The sequence below is a fragment of the Crinia signifera genome, chromosome 4 (assembly GCF_055691185.1).
Source record: "Crinia signifera chromosome 4, ASM5569118v1, whole genome shotgun sequence".
NCBI lineage: Eukaryota > Metazoa > Chordata > Amphibia > Anura > Myobatrachidae > Crinia > Crinia signifera.
In genome coordinates, this window is record NC_139220.1 from 129,628,103 (window position 1) to 129,643,747 (window position 15,645).

The 15,645-nt window shown below is 39.1% G+C and overlaps 1 protein-coding gene across 1 annotated transcript in view; it reads right to left on the reverse strand.

The window, feature by feature from the left end:
• Nucleotides 1-15,645, reverse strand: part of HMGA2 (high mobility group AT-hook 2) — a 129,483-nt gene that overhangs the window by 25,441 nt on the left and 88,397 nt on the right. The window contains exon 4 of the mRNA XM_083182451.1: nucleotides 2,904-2,930. Coding sequence (XP_083038577.1) covers nucleotides 2,904-2,930 — 27 coding nt within the window. The remainder of the gene's footprint in view (nucleotides 1-2,903; nucleotides 2,931-15,645) is intronic.

The following is a 15,645-nucleotide window of genomic DNA, read 5'->3' on the forward strand; positions in this document are numbered from 1 at the left end:
TTCCCTGGAAATAAAGTATTATCAAGTGAATTTTAAAATGTCTTCGTTTTGGGAAATACATTTTAATCTAAACCAGGGCTGGGCAACACCGGCCCTCCAGATGTTGATGAACTACACATCCCAGCATGCCTTGCATCAGTTTCTGCATGGCCACATAGCAAAACTAATGCAAAGCATCCTGGGGATGTGTAGTTCATTAACATCTGGAGGGCCAGTGTTGCCCAGCCCTGATCTAAACAGTAGTAATGCATAACATTTCACTTATGTAGAAGCGCACATCACAACAAAATGGCGCTTCTACCCAAAACACACTGACATTTGTAAGCCTCTCATACTTCAAAAACACCACGACATGCATACATTTATGTAACTTCACTAGAGTGAAAAGGTATATATATATATATATATATATATATATATATATATATATATATATATATATATATATATATATATATGTTGTGTTTTTGGGTGGGAACATTGTTAAGTAATATTTTTTGTAACTGTAGAGGAGCAGAACAAAGTTGGTGTTATATAAATAGGGCATTGGAAACTAAAGGCTTCCTGACTGGAGGTGGACCACCAGTGCATTTTGGCAGCATCGACCATTACAGACAAGCCAACTATATATATATATTTATTAAACACACACACACACACACTTGGACAACAGTGCACCAATATACCTGTATCTGATTCAACTTGAGCCCACATCACATAAATGCAAAACAAAAAATGAAATTTGATCCCAAGTAGAGGTATCAACATTCTTAAAAGTGGTAATTTGTGAGGAATATGCTTCAGGACAGTTGGTGAGTAAAAAGGTTTCATGTCCAAAAAGGTGTCAGGTGATACTTCGAATACGATATCCAAGGAAATATATTTATATACCTTACTTATAAGTGGGATTTTATGGTGCATTTATACACACACACACACACACACACACACACACACACACACACACACACACACACACAGCCCACATTGTGGGAGAAAGCAGGAAGATCATGGAGAACTGGCATTAAGTTTCATACAAAAGATGAAAGTAACACAGCTTCTCTCCTTTTAATAAACTGCAGAGCTCCCATGAGGAGCTATAGCAGCTACAAACAGAAGACCAATGAAAAGGAAGAAAAAAAAATTGTTCTCTCCACACTTTTCAGATTGCTAGATATAATAGATACAGAAATTGTTGCTTTTCGACCTAGGCCCCTAAATAGAACTTAGACCTTTTGAAATATCCATGCCTCAAATATATTCCACTCAATATTTAATGCAATAGCTTTCAATAAATAATTTTTGGAATACTGAATATTGACTAAATAAAAACACAAAGGCCAGTATTCAATGAGAAAAATTCACCTTGTTTTATGGCGAGTTTGTGCTGTTTTCGAGTTGTGAACCACCCTATTCAATGTGATATTTTCGCCGTCTTTTTAAGTGATTTTCGCCGTGTCTCTCCGTGTAGCAATTCTCCATCTTTTCATGGAGAACTGGAATGTGAACTTTTAAACTAAAAGGTTTTTTTTATTATTTTGGTGTAAAAAAATCAGGGTTTTTTTTCTGTGAAGGGGCATGTTATTTTTATTCCTGTGCTTATAGCACATGAATATATATTTAATTAAATTTTTTTTTTTTTTATTACACAGAGCAGCCAGCAGGGGGCCGGAGCTCTCGAGCCGCTCATTAGATATTCATATATTCACTGCATCCAATCATTACATATGCACGATCGGGTGCAGTGAATACTGGGTCCCCCGCTGGCTATAGGGGGGGGGGGGCAGCTTGTGCTGCCTGGGTCCCTGGGAGCCCACCTCCCCTCCACATATGTTCTGGAGCAGCCAGGGAGACTTTAATCTCCCTGGCTGCCACCGTCCCCCGGCTCCCTGCCAGCTCCCTGCCGCGGACGCTCGTCCGCTGCAGGGGTTAAGACTCGCAGCGAGTGGATGGCGAGAGAAAAAATATCTCTTGCCATGCACAGAGAATTTTTCACATTGAATACTGCCCAAAGTGAAATCAGATGAATGATCTTTTATAAAAAGGGTCTGATCTTGAGGTGGACCCTAATCACGTCGCTGCAGGCTGGATCTCAGGTGGACCAGAAAAAAACCTGCAAATGCCAAAAAGGCATCACAGGAGTGTTTTTGTACAGAGACACTGATCGTCATTTATCAAAGACGCAGAATCAGATGAACGTCAACCACACCATCGGACATCCAAGAAGCACTATGTTGTTAAGAATGTCCATCTTAAAGTTACTGGGGCTTATGAAACTGCCTGCAGATAAAGCTGCTGGCTATGACTCACCCCCTATATCAGTGATTTTCAACCACTGTGCCATGGCACACTAGTGTGCCTTGAGCTGTTCTCAAGTGTGCCCTCAGATCTACAGATGCCCAAACCAGTTTACAGCCACCACCAGTTCAACTGTTATTTACTGTTCTCCTCTTTTCATGTAATAGGCCAGTGTATTTTATTTTTGTTACCTGTGAGGACCAGTGTGATTATTTTTATATGTGGGCCAATAGGTTTGTTTTTTTTCCTGTGAGGACCAATGTGTTTTGCCCTGTGGGGATCTCATGGTGTGCCGTCGCAATTTTAAAATCTTAAAGTGTGCCGCAAGGTAAAAAGGTTGAAAATCACTGCCCTATATAGTTGAAATATGCCTGAATTTTATTAGTCAATCCCGTTACCTCCCCCAAAGGTCTCTGCCTGTCACTCTAAATTCTAATCCATAGGACTACTATGGTCACAAGACCTTCTTGCTAGGACTCTGATGCATGCACAGTAAGCAAAAAAAATAAAAATTGTCCATTTGTAACAATATGGAATCACATCCAACCCTTAATATGGCCTAAGGTTGGTCAATAGAAGCAACTTTAAGAAATAAAATGATTTACCTGACCAGACTTCTTCTCTTGTTGTGGCTGTGAAGAAAAAAAAAAAAAAAAACATTTACTTATGCAAATCAGACATAAAATGTAATACAAATAACTTCACAGTTCACATTACAGGTCATTAACTATACAAAGAAATTAAGAGACACTTTGATTGAAGTTTGTGGCTGTCAGTGTAAATATTCTTTGCTGAATGGTCTTCAAAAATCTCAAGTATTTTAAAAAAGATTTACAGATTACACTCCAAGGTCCTGGGTTGGTCAACGGAGACACTTTTCACAGAAAACTCATAAGACGTCAAGGAGCTTGACAGTACTGAATGCAATGTCCGGCTTTGTAGTACAGCAGCAGACAAAATTTGTTTTTGCAAGAGACATTACTACAATACGATTGTAAATAAAATCTAAACTATATTACAGATAACATGTATAGTGCATTTGTTTATTACTCATTTATGCAGTGCAACATTTAACAATATGATTCTAGCAAAGAAAATAAACAAAATTTCAAATGAAAACATGCGGTTACATAGTTGCAGGAATCTCTTCTTTAGAAAGAAGAAACTAATGTATTTCAATATGAAGATGTAAGATGCATATTAGTAATATCTCGGAGAACAAGCCCTGTGTTTTGTAACACTGCAGTTTATTTGCTCAATGTTTGTTAGAGAAAACAAGAAGTGAAAATTAACCAAACATCCCCCTAAAAAGTAAAACCGTGTTCTGTCCAGATAGGATTTGATTATGCGTACAAATGGTATTTAGCCTAATTACATGGATGTTTCATGCAAGAGGTGATCTGTAGCAAATTGATTAGCACCACTGCACACTGTAAAAGCTGCTAGCAGTGGCAATAGAGTTAATAACAGGGGCAGAACTAAGGACTAAGCAGTAGCGCACGCAGGGGGGGTTTCTGAGTACCCAGAACCCCCCCCCCCCCAGGAGTCTAAGGGCCCTAGGCTGAAAGCTGAGGGTCCCCTCTTTCCATGGATACAAGAATTAAAAAAAAAATTGGCCCTTGGGAACCGGAGATATCTGACTTCAAAGCAGTGGTCCCCATCCAAGCCTGTTAATTGGTCTTCCCAGTCAGATATTTCACTTTCTGTCTGACTTTTTCTGAGGGTATATTCCAAAAGCTAGGATTCTCCTTCTTTGATGGACACTAGCAGCTTGTCTCTACTGTTCCCAGAACCAGAGATATCAGCCTTCCAGCAGCTGGTTACTGCTCCAGCTCCACACACCTGGTATGTAGTTTTATATACTCCTTGGCAGATTGCTCTGCCTCCTGAACTCTGATCCCCTAGTACCCAATACCATTTGGTAGGTGGGATTCTATAGTTTTTAATTCCATTAAAATCTAAGAAATCTATTTCTGGGAACTGGAGATATCTGCAGTCAAGCAAGCTGTCCTCCCACCAGAAAATTATGAATAATAAGCCCACTCCACTATACACCCCTCCTCTGCAAATTAAACACCCTGGAAGTTATATATCAGGGTCCCTTCATTCAGCCCAATGCCCCCTTCTCCCACCCCCTCTCCCACCATCTGTGCAGTAAAGGGGTAATTATTGGAAATGACTGATCCAGGCCCTACATGCTGAGCGGTTGATATAATACCCCCTACCACCCAGGGGACATCAAAGCTTCCCCCACCCCTACCGCTGGAGGATCGGTAGGTGCCCCAATACATTGCTATGCCCAGGGGTCTACACTGCTGTTGACGCCCCTGGATGTGTGTGTGTGTGTGTATATATATATATATATATATATATATATATATATATATATATATATATAATTATTATTTATATACATTTGGTCTATCTATAATACTTTAACTGTTCCGGCATATACTGGGTCACCTAAGTGTCGATCTCTGTGCTTTGCTCCGCCCCTCTGGAAACCCCCTTCTGAAAATCCTGCGTTTGCCACTGCTAAGGGACACACTGCTGACCCAGTTACCGTCTTCCTGGAACCCACTGTTTTTTCCTGTCACACTCTGCCTCTCCTCATCACCCACTGCCATGTGAACATGGGTTTGGGGTGCAGGAAGGGGGCCCAAACTATATTTTTGAATGTGGGCATTCAACCAATAAGTTCCACTACTGGTGAGGAGAGGTGTTAACATTAGATATCCCCAGTCATACCCCATCTACACCTAAAATAGCAGAAATAAATCTCCATCCTAACTCCTTTCAACCACTATAAAAATGCAGAAAAGTAAAGAGAAAGTCTGCAGGTTGGTGAAACTAATTGGGAATCTAAAGAGTTGATCCTATTCGCGCCGAAGGGTGCGAGGTGCCGTTCCAACGCTGGCAACAGCACCTGCTGAATGAATCCAATCCTGCACCCTTCACTAGGCCACATTCGCTTAACATAGTGCGTAACGATATGGTGGTGCCAGTGCTTTTATGCCAATTATGTCCACCATAAAGTGCGCCCTCAGTAATGTCATGATTTGCATTCACACTTGCGAATCATCCGCAACTAATAGGATCAGACCCCAAAGTTTGTCTGGTCTAAAAAGTTGCAGCTCTAAAATGCACTGTTGCTTCGAAAAACTAAATTTGCAAATTAAATTGTTCTGTATTTACATTTTACTTTGCGTCACATCATTTATCACTCAATTGCACAACTACTGTAAATATTGGAGATTGGGTTGATTCAAGACCATGTGTTTTCAATAAAGAATTTTCAACAAAAAGGCCCCCTGTGTAACGGGGGCCTTGTAAACGCCCGTGTGTACACAGCTTAAGTGTTTTCTTTTTCAAAAAATCACTTGCCGTATTAATTGAATCAGTGGTACTTGTTTCCTAGCACTGCACCCATGGCATCGCATACGATGGTATGTGATACAAGGTTGTACAATAACATATTGCATCGCATCGTATGCCATATGACGCGAGGGTCGGCGGTATGCGTCCTCCGACCTTTTCATACCCCCACTATCCACGTCGGCGTGGAGTTTATTTTAGATAGTATGGCGAGCCACCGAGTCCCGCATAATACGAGCCCGGAGTGTGGCGAGCGAAGCCTTGCTTTGGGCTCGGTGGCTCGCTGCGCTCCCCACGCTTCAGGCTCGCTGCGCTTGCCACACTATCTAATATCAACTCCACGCCGACGTGGATAGTGGGGGTATGAAAAGGTCGGAGGACACGTACCGCTGCGCTCGCCACGCTTCAGGTTGGCGTTGACCATGGGGGTGGCATTGAGTATGGGGGGCCATTTAACATTGTAAGGACCCATCAGGGTAGTTGTACAATAAAAAAATCGTATACCATCGAATCGCATGCATTGTATGCGGCTATATGGCATGCGATGCGATCGCATAAGATGCCATAAGATGAAAATATTGGGCGCCGTGCTAGGAAACAAGTACCGAATCAATAAAGGTTATGTTTTAAATGATAAATTCTTTCTAGTAGGTGTACTGTAAATATTGTTAGTGTAGAAGTAGTATATGTGGGAAATCTACATTTTTCTATATTACATAGGCGGGGGAAAAATTATGAAAAGTATAAATCGTTTAATTTTCCCTTTAATATACTTCTTGGACTCCAATACTCAAAATGCATTACCTTGATATTAATCACACCTGAAATGATGCTAAAAACCACATCAAAACACAGGCATTCTTCTAGCCTGAGTGATTCCAGCTCCTTAGCAAATCTCTGTGCATCGCTTGGCTTCAGGTCCTGAACTCATGTGACTTTGCCACACTGAAAGTCAATGAAAAAGCTGCCTGCTCAGCCAAATGTTCCATGAATTACTTTCTGACACTTCAATGAGGGAAAGACAATGTCTGAATCCGGGCCAGCTCTGGCATTCTGCCCAGTTTGTGTCACAGTAATTCTGAAAGCTGCCCTTCTAAAAAATGAACTTCATATTTCTCAGACCACCATACAAACAGACCCCTGAAAGGTTTCAGTGCTTGTCAGGGTTATAACCGTGTGCATGTTTTTCCAGCTTGTGGCACCCATGGCTCAATATACTACATGGAGGGGATTTTTTGTTTTCATGCGTTTTTAGATTTATGAATGGTATGCTGCTGATTTACAGATCACTGAACACACTCTACAAACAAAATCATAGTTAAACAAAATATCCAAGCAAATATTTAGTTCTATGAAGGATTTTTCACTTCTCAAGTTTTACATTTTACACACACTAAAGAAACCTTACATAACACAAAACAATTGGTTTAAACCAAATGATATATATATATATATTCACAAAGCCATCAGCTCGAACATACTATAGAAGGATCAAAAGAATCGCAAAAGGAAGAGTGCAAGTTGACAGACCAGTAACTACTCAAAATGCACATCTAAACAACTTCTACAGGTCACCACCAAATGGAAGCTGTCAACATCTGTCAGAAGACCGGCACTGGAATACCAACAACAATGGAAATTCCAATGTTGGCATCTCAACTGCCAGAACGCCGAAGAACGCAAGTATGTGATCCACGTTAGCGTTAAGCTGGGGGGTGGGGCTAGGATTAAGCACAAACAGGGAACTTATGGTTAGGCTGCATAGTAGGAAGACTCGACTTAGGCCATAGGAAGGAAGGGCAGGGCGAAGGTACATATACTTGGCTGACACCTTTCGATATTCACTCCATCTGGATGCCGGCATTCTTGTTCTGACCACTGGTATCCATGGTGTATGTCCACAAAACCAACTGACAAAAAAGGTGTAGTTGAAGATAGCTTCTTTTGTTGCTTCTGTCAGCTCTTTCGAAATATAGGACAAGAATGAGACAAAACTGCATGTGTTTACACATCGATCATGGTGCGTGAAAAGAATGCAGGCCAGTGGTGTAATGGTGTGGACCAAGTATTCATGGCATATATTAAGATTTCAGTAAAATCACTGTTTGAATAACATGGGGAATTGAACCTTGAATGGAACTCAAACCTATCTATGATGAGTACATTTACAATATTTCTGAGATCTATAAATGGTCAACCTTCATAAACCTGTGCCATAAAACATACAGATGTGGGCAAATGTATTCGTATCCAATTTGAACTGAAATAACTTGGAACTGACAAAAGCAATTGCAATACATCAGTTTTATTCCTTATTTAATAGATTTTGCATTTGATTTTTAATTCAACAGAATACTTTAAATAATAAAAAAAATAAAATGGCATGGATAAAAAGGATGTGATCTTAACCCAATATAGATGTGTCCTCATACATCTAACCTCAATGCGCTATGCAGCGGGAGCTGTAGGAGGCCAGGTCCAGCAGCATGACTATAGTCTGTGTGCGACTGCATACACAATGGAACATTACAAGGATTTCTGGGAAATAAATGTTACATAGCAATCTGTATGCATATACAGCCATGGTCACACACACACACAATAAAAGGCATGCCACATCATGTGAATCCGTATCAACTGCTTGTCCATCCTTTTTTGCATAGTTTTCTGAATAAGTCACATTTAATGGAAAAAGGCTGTATTAAAAAAAAAATGAATACTGTTGTTACCAAGTTACTCCACCGCACGGCATGACTGGAATGGCTGTTTAGTGTGCAAGGAGGCTAAATGTATGTTAACACATCTCCATTTTGTTACACAAGCTTTAAAAAAGGCAAAGCAATTTCTGTTGCTCTAAATAAGACTTCCATACCAGTCAAAAGGTAGATAGGCGGACTCTTCCTGAGCAACTGTCGCAGGTTCCATAGTTACCTACTCCCCGTAAAAGTTTCAGCTCTTTCCATAGAGGTTCATAGGATTCAGATATGGGCTCATAGAAGGCCACTTTAATATTAAAAAAAAAAAAACCCTTGGGGCTTCTAGCTGTGTGTGATTCATTATGCTATTCGGAGGACCCATGACCTGAACCTAAGGCAGAGCTTTAACCTTAATCCTTCTGTTTATTCCTGGGGTTGCTTTTCCTCCTAAAGCCACGTATAGGGAGGCTTGCTACACTGCCATATTTGAACTGTAGTCATAAAGCTGCCTGGAGATTGACTTAAAGCATTTACCGTGCCAGTTTATAAAAAATAAAACATTTTGATCTCCTCAGAAAACTCTCTCCTTTGCATCTTGTGGACTATATGTGGTGCACACGATGATACCAAACCAGTGTGACAACTTTTAATGTAAAATCTAATTAGTCACACTGTATGTAAAACAGTGTAATGCTAATTATAGAAATAAATTAGGCTTGAAATATCACTACATTCCAGTATATTTTCTATGGGGTACCAGCAAATCTGTCCAGGCCATTTGTTTTAGTACCTAAATAAGAAATCTGTTCTCTTTAGTTTCTTTGCTTTATTCTAAAAAAATAGTAAAAAGACATATAAGATGAAAAAAAGAAAAGAAAAGCTTTAAGTTAAATCAGTTTCAAAAGGAATTAATCATTGTTTTAATGAACTGTAAGGTTACCAACAAATGCTGTTCTGAAAGCAATGTGCAATTAAAAGAATATGTGCATTTCTGTGTACATCAAGGACACAAATCCATCTGTATATGAAACTACTGTGTGAGATCAGAAATCCTCTGTACTGTACCATGCCAGGTTCTCTGCATCAGGTCTTCTCCAATCTGATCTTCCATATGGAAATTGGTCTTTATGGTTCTCGACCACTTGCAATGTACCATCAACATTTCATAAATCATTGATTACAAATTACATACAATTACAAAAGATCGAAAAGGGACCTAAATATATTTAATACATGGAATTTTGATTAATTTCTCTCAGATTTTTATTGGCAAAATAGAGTGTCTCGTGGGTTTAGGATAGCCAATACACCCCACCATCGGACACAGAAACCCATGTTTCTGCATATTCTGGAGTGGGGTAATCAACAAATTTTCGCTAAATTTGTTAGCACTTGCTATTGAGGAAGTGGGTAATGAATTAAAGAAAGTAAAATCAGATCTTAAAGAAACGAAGATGATGGATTGTAGTCGTGAGAGTCTGTATTGGCAAATTTTTAACACTTTTTTTTAGGTGCATGTGGCATGATTTTCGATTGAATGTGTGTGTGTGTGTGTGTGTGGGGGAGTCAAGGATGACACCTAGGCAGCGAGCTTGAGTGGTAGGAGTGATTCTCATATTGTCAACAGCGATAGAATTAATTATATTTCCACCAAAAAATACCAGTTACCAACCAGATATGTCTGTTTTTGAAATATTCAGTTTGAGGTGGTGATATGACATCCGAGATGAAACAGCAAAAAGAATGGCCCAATACCAATGTAGACAGGTCCGGGAAGGATAGATATAGCTGAGTATCATCCGCATACAGAGGATACTGAAATCCAAAAGAGCTGATTAGTTTGCCAAGAGTTGAGAAAAGCAGAGGACTTAAGACTGAACCCTGAGGTAAACCAACGGATAGAGGTAGCATTAAGTGGAGGAGGAATCAGAGAAACGAACACGGATGGAGTGGTTAGATAGGTAGGATGAGAACCAAGAAAGGGCTGTGTCCTAGGGATTGTAGTGTTTGTATGAGAAGTGTATGGCCATCTCTTGTAATATTGAAGAATGACAAAACTGAGGGGTGACAAGACAGTCTTCAAGTACATATTGATAACTATAAAAACAGAATTAATAGGCTAAGAGAAAGAAACGTAACCAAGTGGAAACGGACTACCAACATATGGTATATAGATGCCTTTCTGGAAATGGTGATCTGTTTAGATTTCCCCAAGTGATAGAATTTAGAGAGACACTTTAGGAACATATATGCACAAAACGAGAGCGATTATGATAAATTCAACTCACACTTGTCCTCAGGAGGTGGAATCCGTAGAGACCTTGCCCGCAACATGGTACATCCTCCTCCACATCCCCTTTTTTAGTGCAGGATTGAGGCCTAAGATATGGCAGTCTAAGGCTGCACCAAAAAGACCACATTATGGTTTTTGGTGGTCAATTGACCACTATAAGATAGGACGTAATCTGAGGCTTTGGGAATTTTTGATCATAAAAACACATCTCGTATTGTATTTACAACTAAGGCCAAACTATTTAAAAAGCCCAGTTTATTTGATCCAGCATCAAACAACGCAGTGTTTGTTCAGCTAATTCTACTGATTTTGACAACCTAAGTTATGAAGAAAGTATAGCTTTAAAGACATTATAAAATAACAGCTTGATAATACAGAATGCTGATAAAAGATGAGGCAGTGGTCATGCAAGACTTTACTTCTTACAACAATGAGATGTTGAGACAGCTTGCGGATGTTTTTTCCCATAAAAAAAAAGTTAATGTTAAAAAAAAAAAAAAAGAAGCATAAAGTTGCATTTATAATTTTGGGAAGTGATCAAAGCTGGCTTGAGGATGGTTGGTACAAATAGCAAAAAGGTGGAGCGCTAAGAAGTCTGGATCAATTGGTTAATGGTAAACAATATGTGTAATTGATTAAAGGAATTAACAATTAATTTGGTATAAAAACATTTAAGATAAACAATTAATCTACTTGCATACTAACATAAAATATATATGGGTTGTATACTTCGTGGTATGGAGTGCAATATGGAGTTTTAATAGGAAATTCCTGGAGATGTTGGCTTCCTTTGGGCTATTTATAGGGCTCGATGAATGTTGGGTCCATAAACCTCACTGGATTTGAATTACGCTGGAGGACGTGGATGAACCCCAGATTGGAATAGGGGTGTCCTCAACGATTGCACGTATTTGTAATCCGCAATTGGTAGGTGGTGGAATCCCAAATTGATGATAGAAGGATAGTACCTTTCACAGCTCCTGGCCCAGGAATGATGGTGGTTGTATAAATCTCCAAAAGGTGAGGTGTCCAATACCAATCAATGTAGTACAACAGAATAAAATCAGCAGGTGCTTCCTGACATGTTTTGCTGTCTGGCTGACAGCTTTCTCAAAGGTAAGGCCATAAGTTAACCTTTGAGGATGGTTGGTGCAGCATTCCCAACTGTTGATCTTTCAGTCTCTCCGATCATTTACACTCTAAAGAAATATTAAACATGTCAAAATGCCCCAGGCCGCCCAATAATTTCCACCAGGGGTTCAATTTTAGTCTCTGGCGATCTACTTGGATTTCTTCATTCAACCAGTAGTTAAGTCTACTAATACTTATCTATGATACAGATGATTTACTAAGGGATCTGGATCAAATAGGGATTTTAACTGATGATTGCATACTCTGCACATTAGATTTATGTTCTCTATACACACACACACCACACAAAAAAAAGGCATTCAGGTGGTTCGGGAAGTATTACAGAAATGTTTTTATTAAGGTCCCCTGGTGAAGTTCCTGATTTCTGCATTGGAACTTAACCACTTCACATCAAGGTAAATTTGTCCAATTATCAGGGACTGCTGTGGGCTCTAATGACTATGGATGATGCCATATTCTACAGCGCTACTCAAAGCACCTTGTGTATTTTAAAATAAACATTGATGACATTTTTGTCCTTTGGAGAGGAAATAAGAGTTCTTTCTATGATAACCCAATAAGTTTTACTGCAGCAGCTGATGAAAACATGATGCGTTTTTTGGATGCCCTGATTTATTGAACTGGGCCGATGCTACAACATACCTTATACAGGAAAGAAACAGCTAGGAATGTCTTTGGGCAACAAGCCACCACCCACCATGCCTAAAATACTATCTGCTGGTTTTCATAGATTTTACGGGTATTACGCAAAAACTCAGAACAGAAACATGAAGACCAATTGCTGGAGAGACCACATCTTGGCAAAGGGTTATAAATGGCAAGATTTAGAGAGGAGTCTCACTAAAGCGAGAGGCTTTCAAAAGATAAAAGTAGAGTACCTAAAACAATGGTCGATTGAATAAAATATTTAACATCCAATGAATATGGAAGCAATAAAGAAAGTAATTAAGAACTGGCATTTGGTGGCATCTGACCCTGCTTTTAAGAGGTTGGAGAAAAAAATCGCCCCTCATTCATATATCTAGGGGCTCGAACCTCAAAGACCAACTATATCAAAATAGGCGGCCTTCTTCTGAGATTAATTGGCTATCTACCAAGAAAGGCTGCTTTAAATATACAGGCTGTACCACCTGCCAAGCTCTTCTGCCACCATCATAGCAGAAAGAAAAATTATGTTGAGGCATAGAGTGCATGGTCTACTCGACCATATAATTTAAATCCTCACCTGCCCATGTGGCCTTGTTTATATTGGCAAGACTGTTAGATGACATAATTAGTCAACATTGCTCATCTATTAGATTAGAACTTACTATTGGCAAAAGCACCAAGTGTCATATTAGCAGGTCATGATACATGACTGGATTGCACCATCGTCCAGGGGTGGGGATTGGGCACTGGCCCTCCTGAAGAAAGAAGCCTACTGGATTCATTATCTTGATTGTGTTGCCCCCAGAGGCCTAAGTTAGAAGACACTTTAAACATGTTTTTGTAACTGCCTCCTAACCATTCTGTCAAATTATACTTAACTTTTATACTATTGTCTAGTTTTATTTAGTAATTAGATACAGAGTTTATGAACACACTTAAGCATACCTGACTGCTAATACAGGTTGATGCTGCATGAAGGGTTGGGATTATCAGCCAACCGGCTGCATTTGATCTACGCTAGGTTTTGTTTTAATATAGTATTTTGTTGTATGTTTTTTGTAGACCCTGTATCCAAATGTCACCTTCTCACCCTGATTAAGACACCCTCCTTATAGATTAAGGTTAATTTAAGGAACCTCTAGTATTATTGATTTTTTGATGGGCATGACATCTCCCGACAGCCGCATTCCACTTGCTAAGTAATGTTAGAGAGAGTGACTTCCTGTCTATTAGACACATAGTGACCAGAAGAGCGTCAACATCCAGTATAGTGTATATGCATGATCCGCGAATCGAGCGTCAGATTTCTGAACATCAGAGAGCCGGAGTCCCCCTTGACTAATACAGAAGGAAAGCCCTGGGGAATATTTGAGAATTATTTCTATATGTTTTTCTGACCTCTTGTTTGTATTACCCATATACTTTATTTCGGTTGTATTATATCACTGGATGTTTATAAACTTGTTTTTTTGTTTTTTAAATAACAAAACTCCTACATCCTTTTTTTATTTTTTTGTGTCCATCCCTTTCTGCTATTATTTATTTTCAGTTTCTTATATAGTGCAGCAGATTCAGTTGCGCTTTTGTATGAACTCACAGTGAGGATTACATGTAAGTGTTCCCATACCACATCGAAGTTGCAATATCCTTGGTGGAGTGTACCTGTACCTTCTTCGTTGGACGTTCACCTATATTACTAATAGATTTCCACAGGGTGTCATTGAGGAATGTATTTGCTTTTGTTTGCATACACAACACATTGGGGGTGATGTATACATTTGACAGTGTTACATTAACCTTTACCAATCCATTTGCTGGAACATGGTTGGCATAGAATTTCATCCATTCTGAACCTTGGCTATGTCAGTATGTGCTGCTCCCGCAGTAAGTTGATATACAATTATAGAATCAGGGTTAGTGCTGGATTCATGAAAGAAGTTTAGAGCTATTCAGTTCTACTGTTCAGTCATGATGATTGGTGATGGCACTCGCATCTCTGCCTAACAAATTCTCACTTTTTTTGGTGTTATTGTCGACAACTTAGCAAATGGACCCCCAAATTAGTGTACCGCTTTATTTGCCATGCTTTGGGCAGGTGCCTTGCTACACTTGGCACACTTTACCATTCCTAATCAGTCTACTTGGATAGGAAAGTATAAAAAAGCTTTAAAAAATATATGTAAATTAATAATTTCAACCTTTTGTGTGTTGACAATTGACCTATCAACCAAGTCACTGTGTTTTTTGGCCTTTCAATATTAAATGCCTGACTGATTGGGGCAACAAATCCATTGCTTCAACTGGTGCCCATTACTTTTTGCTCCCAATAAAGATGGAATACCCCTTCAAATAGCAAATTCTACACATCCCTTTTAATTGAAAAAGATCTATAGATTTTTTTTTTTAATTGCTGGCCCCACCTCACCACCAGAAGCACAAAAACAAATCTAATTCCAAGAATATAATCATTTTCATACAAAGAAGAGCCAGCATAAACATGTTATCTAATATAAACCACTGCAGAATACTGGCTTTTCCATGTCAGTCAGATTTTAATTGGCAATTCTTTCCAGGATTGATTGGGGCAGCTGCTAACAAGTGTAATTATAATGCTGAACTTGGCTTCCTTGCACAATTTATCCTGATATAACATATTGTTTTATAAAAAAAAGGCAAGCTATCATTTCAACTTCCTGCCTGGAGGGTGTGCTACACCTTACAACCTCCTACATTCCACAGGTAATAGGTTTTATTTTGGATAAGACAAGTCTTAACTTATTAGGTATATAATAATGCCTGATTACTTCCCTCCAGAGGAGTCACATGAGAGGATTGCAAGAGCACTAGGATCTGCTTCACTAAGTATGACTGAAACGCCAACAATGTCTAGTTATGTGAGACGACTATGGCTGTAAGAAAACAATTAAGCTAAAGTAACCATTATGGCTTTAGTGCCTTTAGGTTTTTATAAATGTTTTATACTTTTTGGGACCTAAAACAGAATTATTCTTTAATAATGACACAAGATTTACTGACAGTGGACCGATTTTATGATCCACAAAAAAAAAAAAAAAAAATGATCAAAGGCTTGAGTTTGTATTTTCCCTGAAGAGAAAACACAAATGGAGGTGGTCTAAGCAAAACATTTAAGGGAATAAATTTGTATATATTTATGACCGCAAA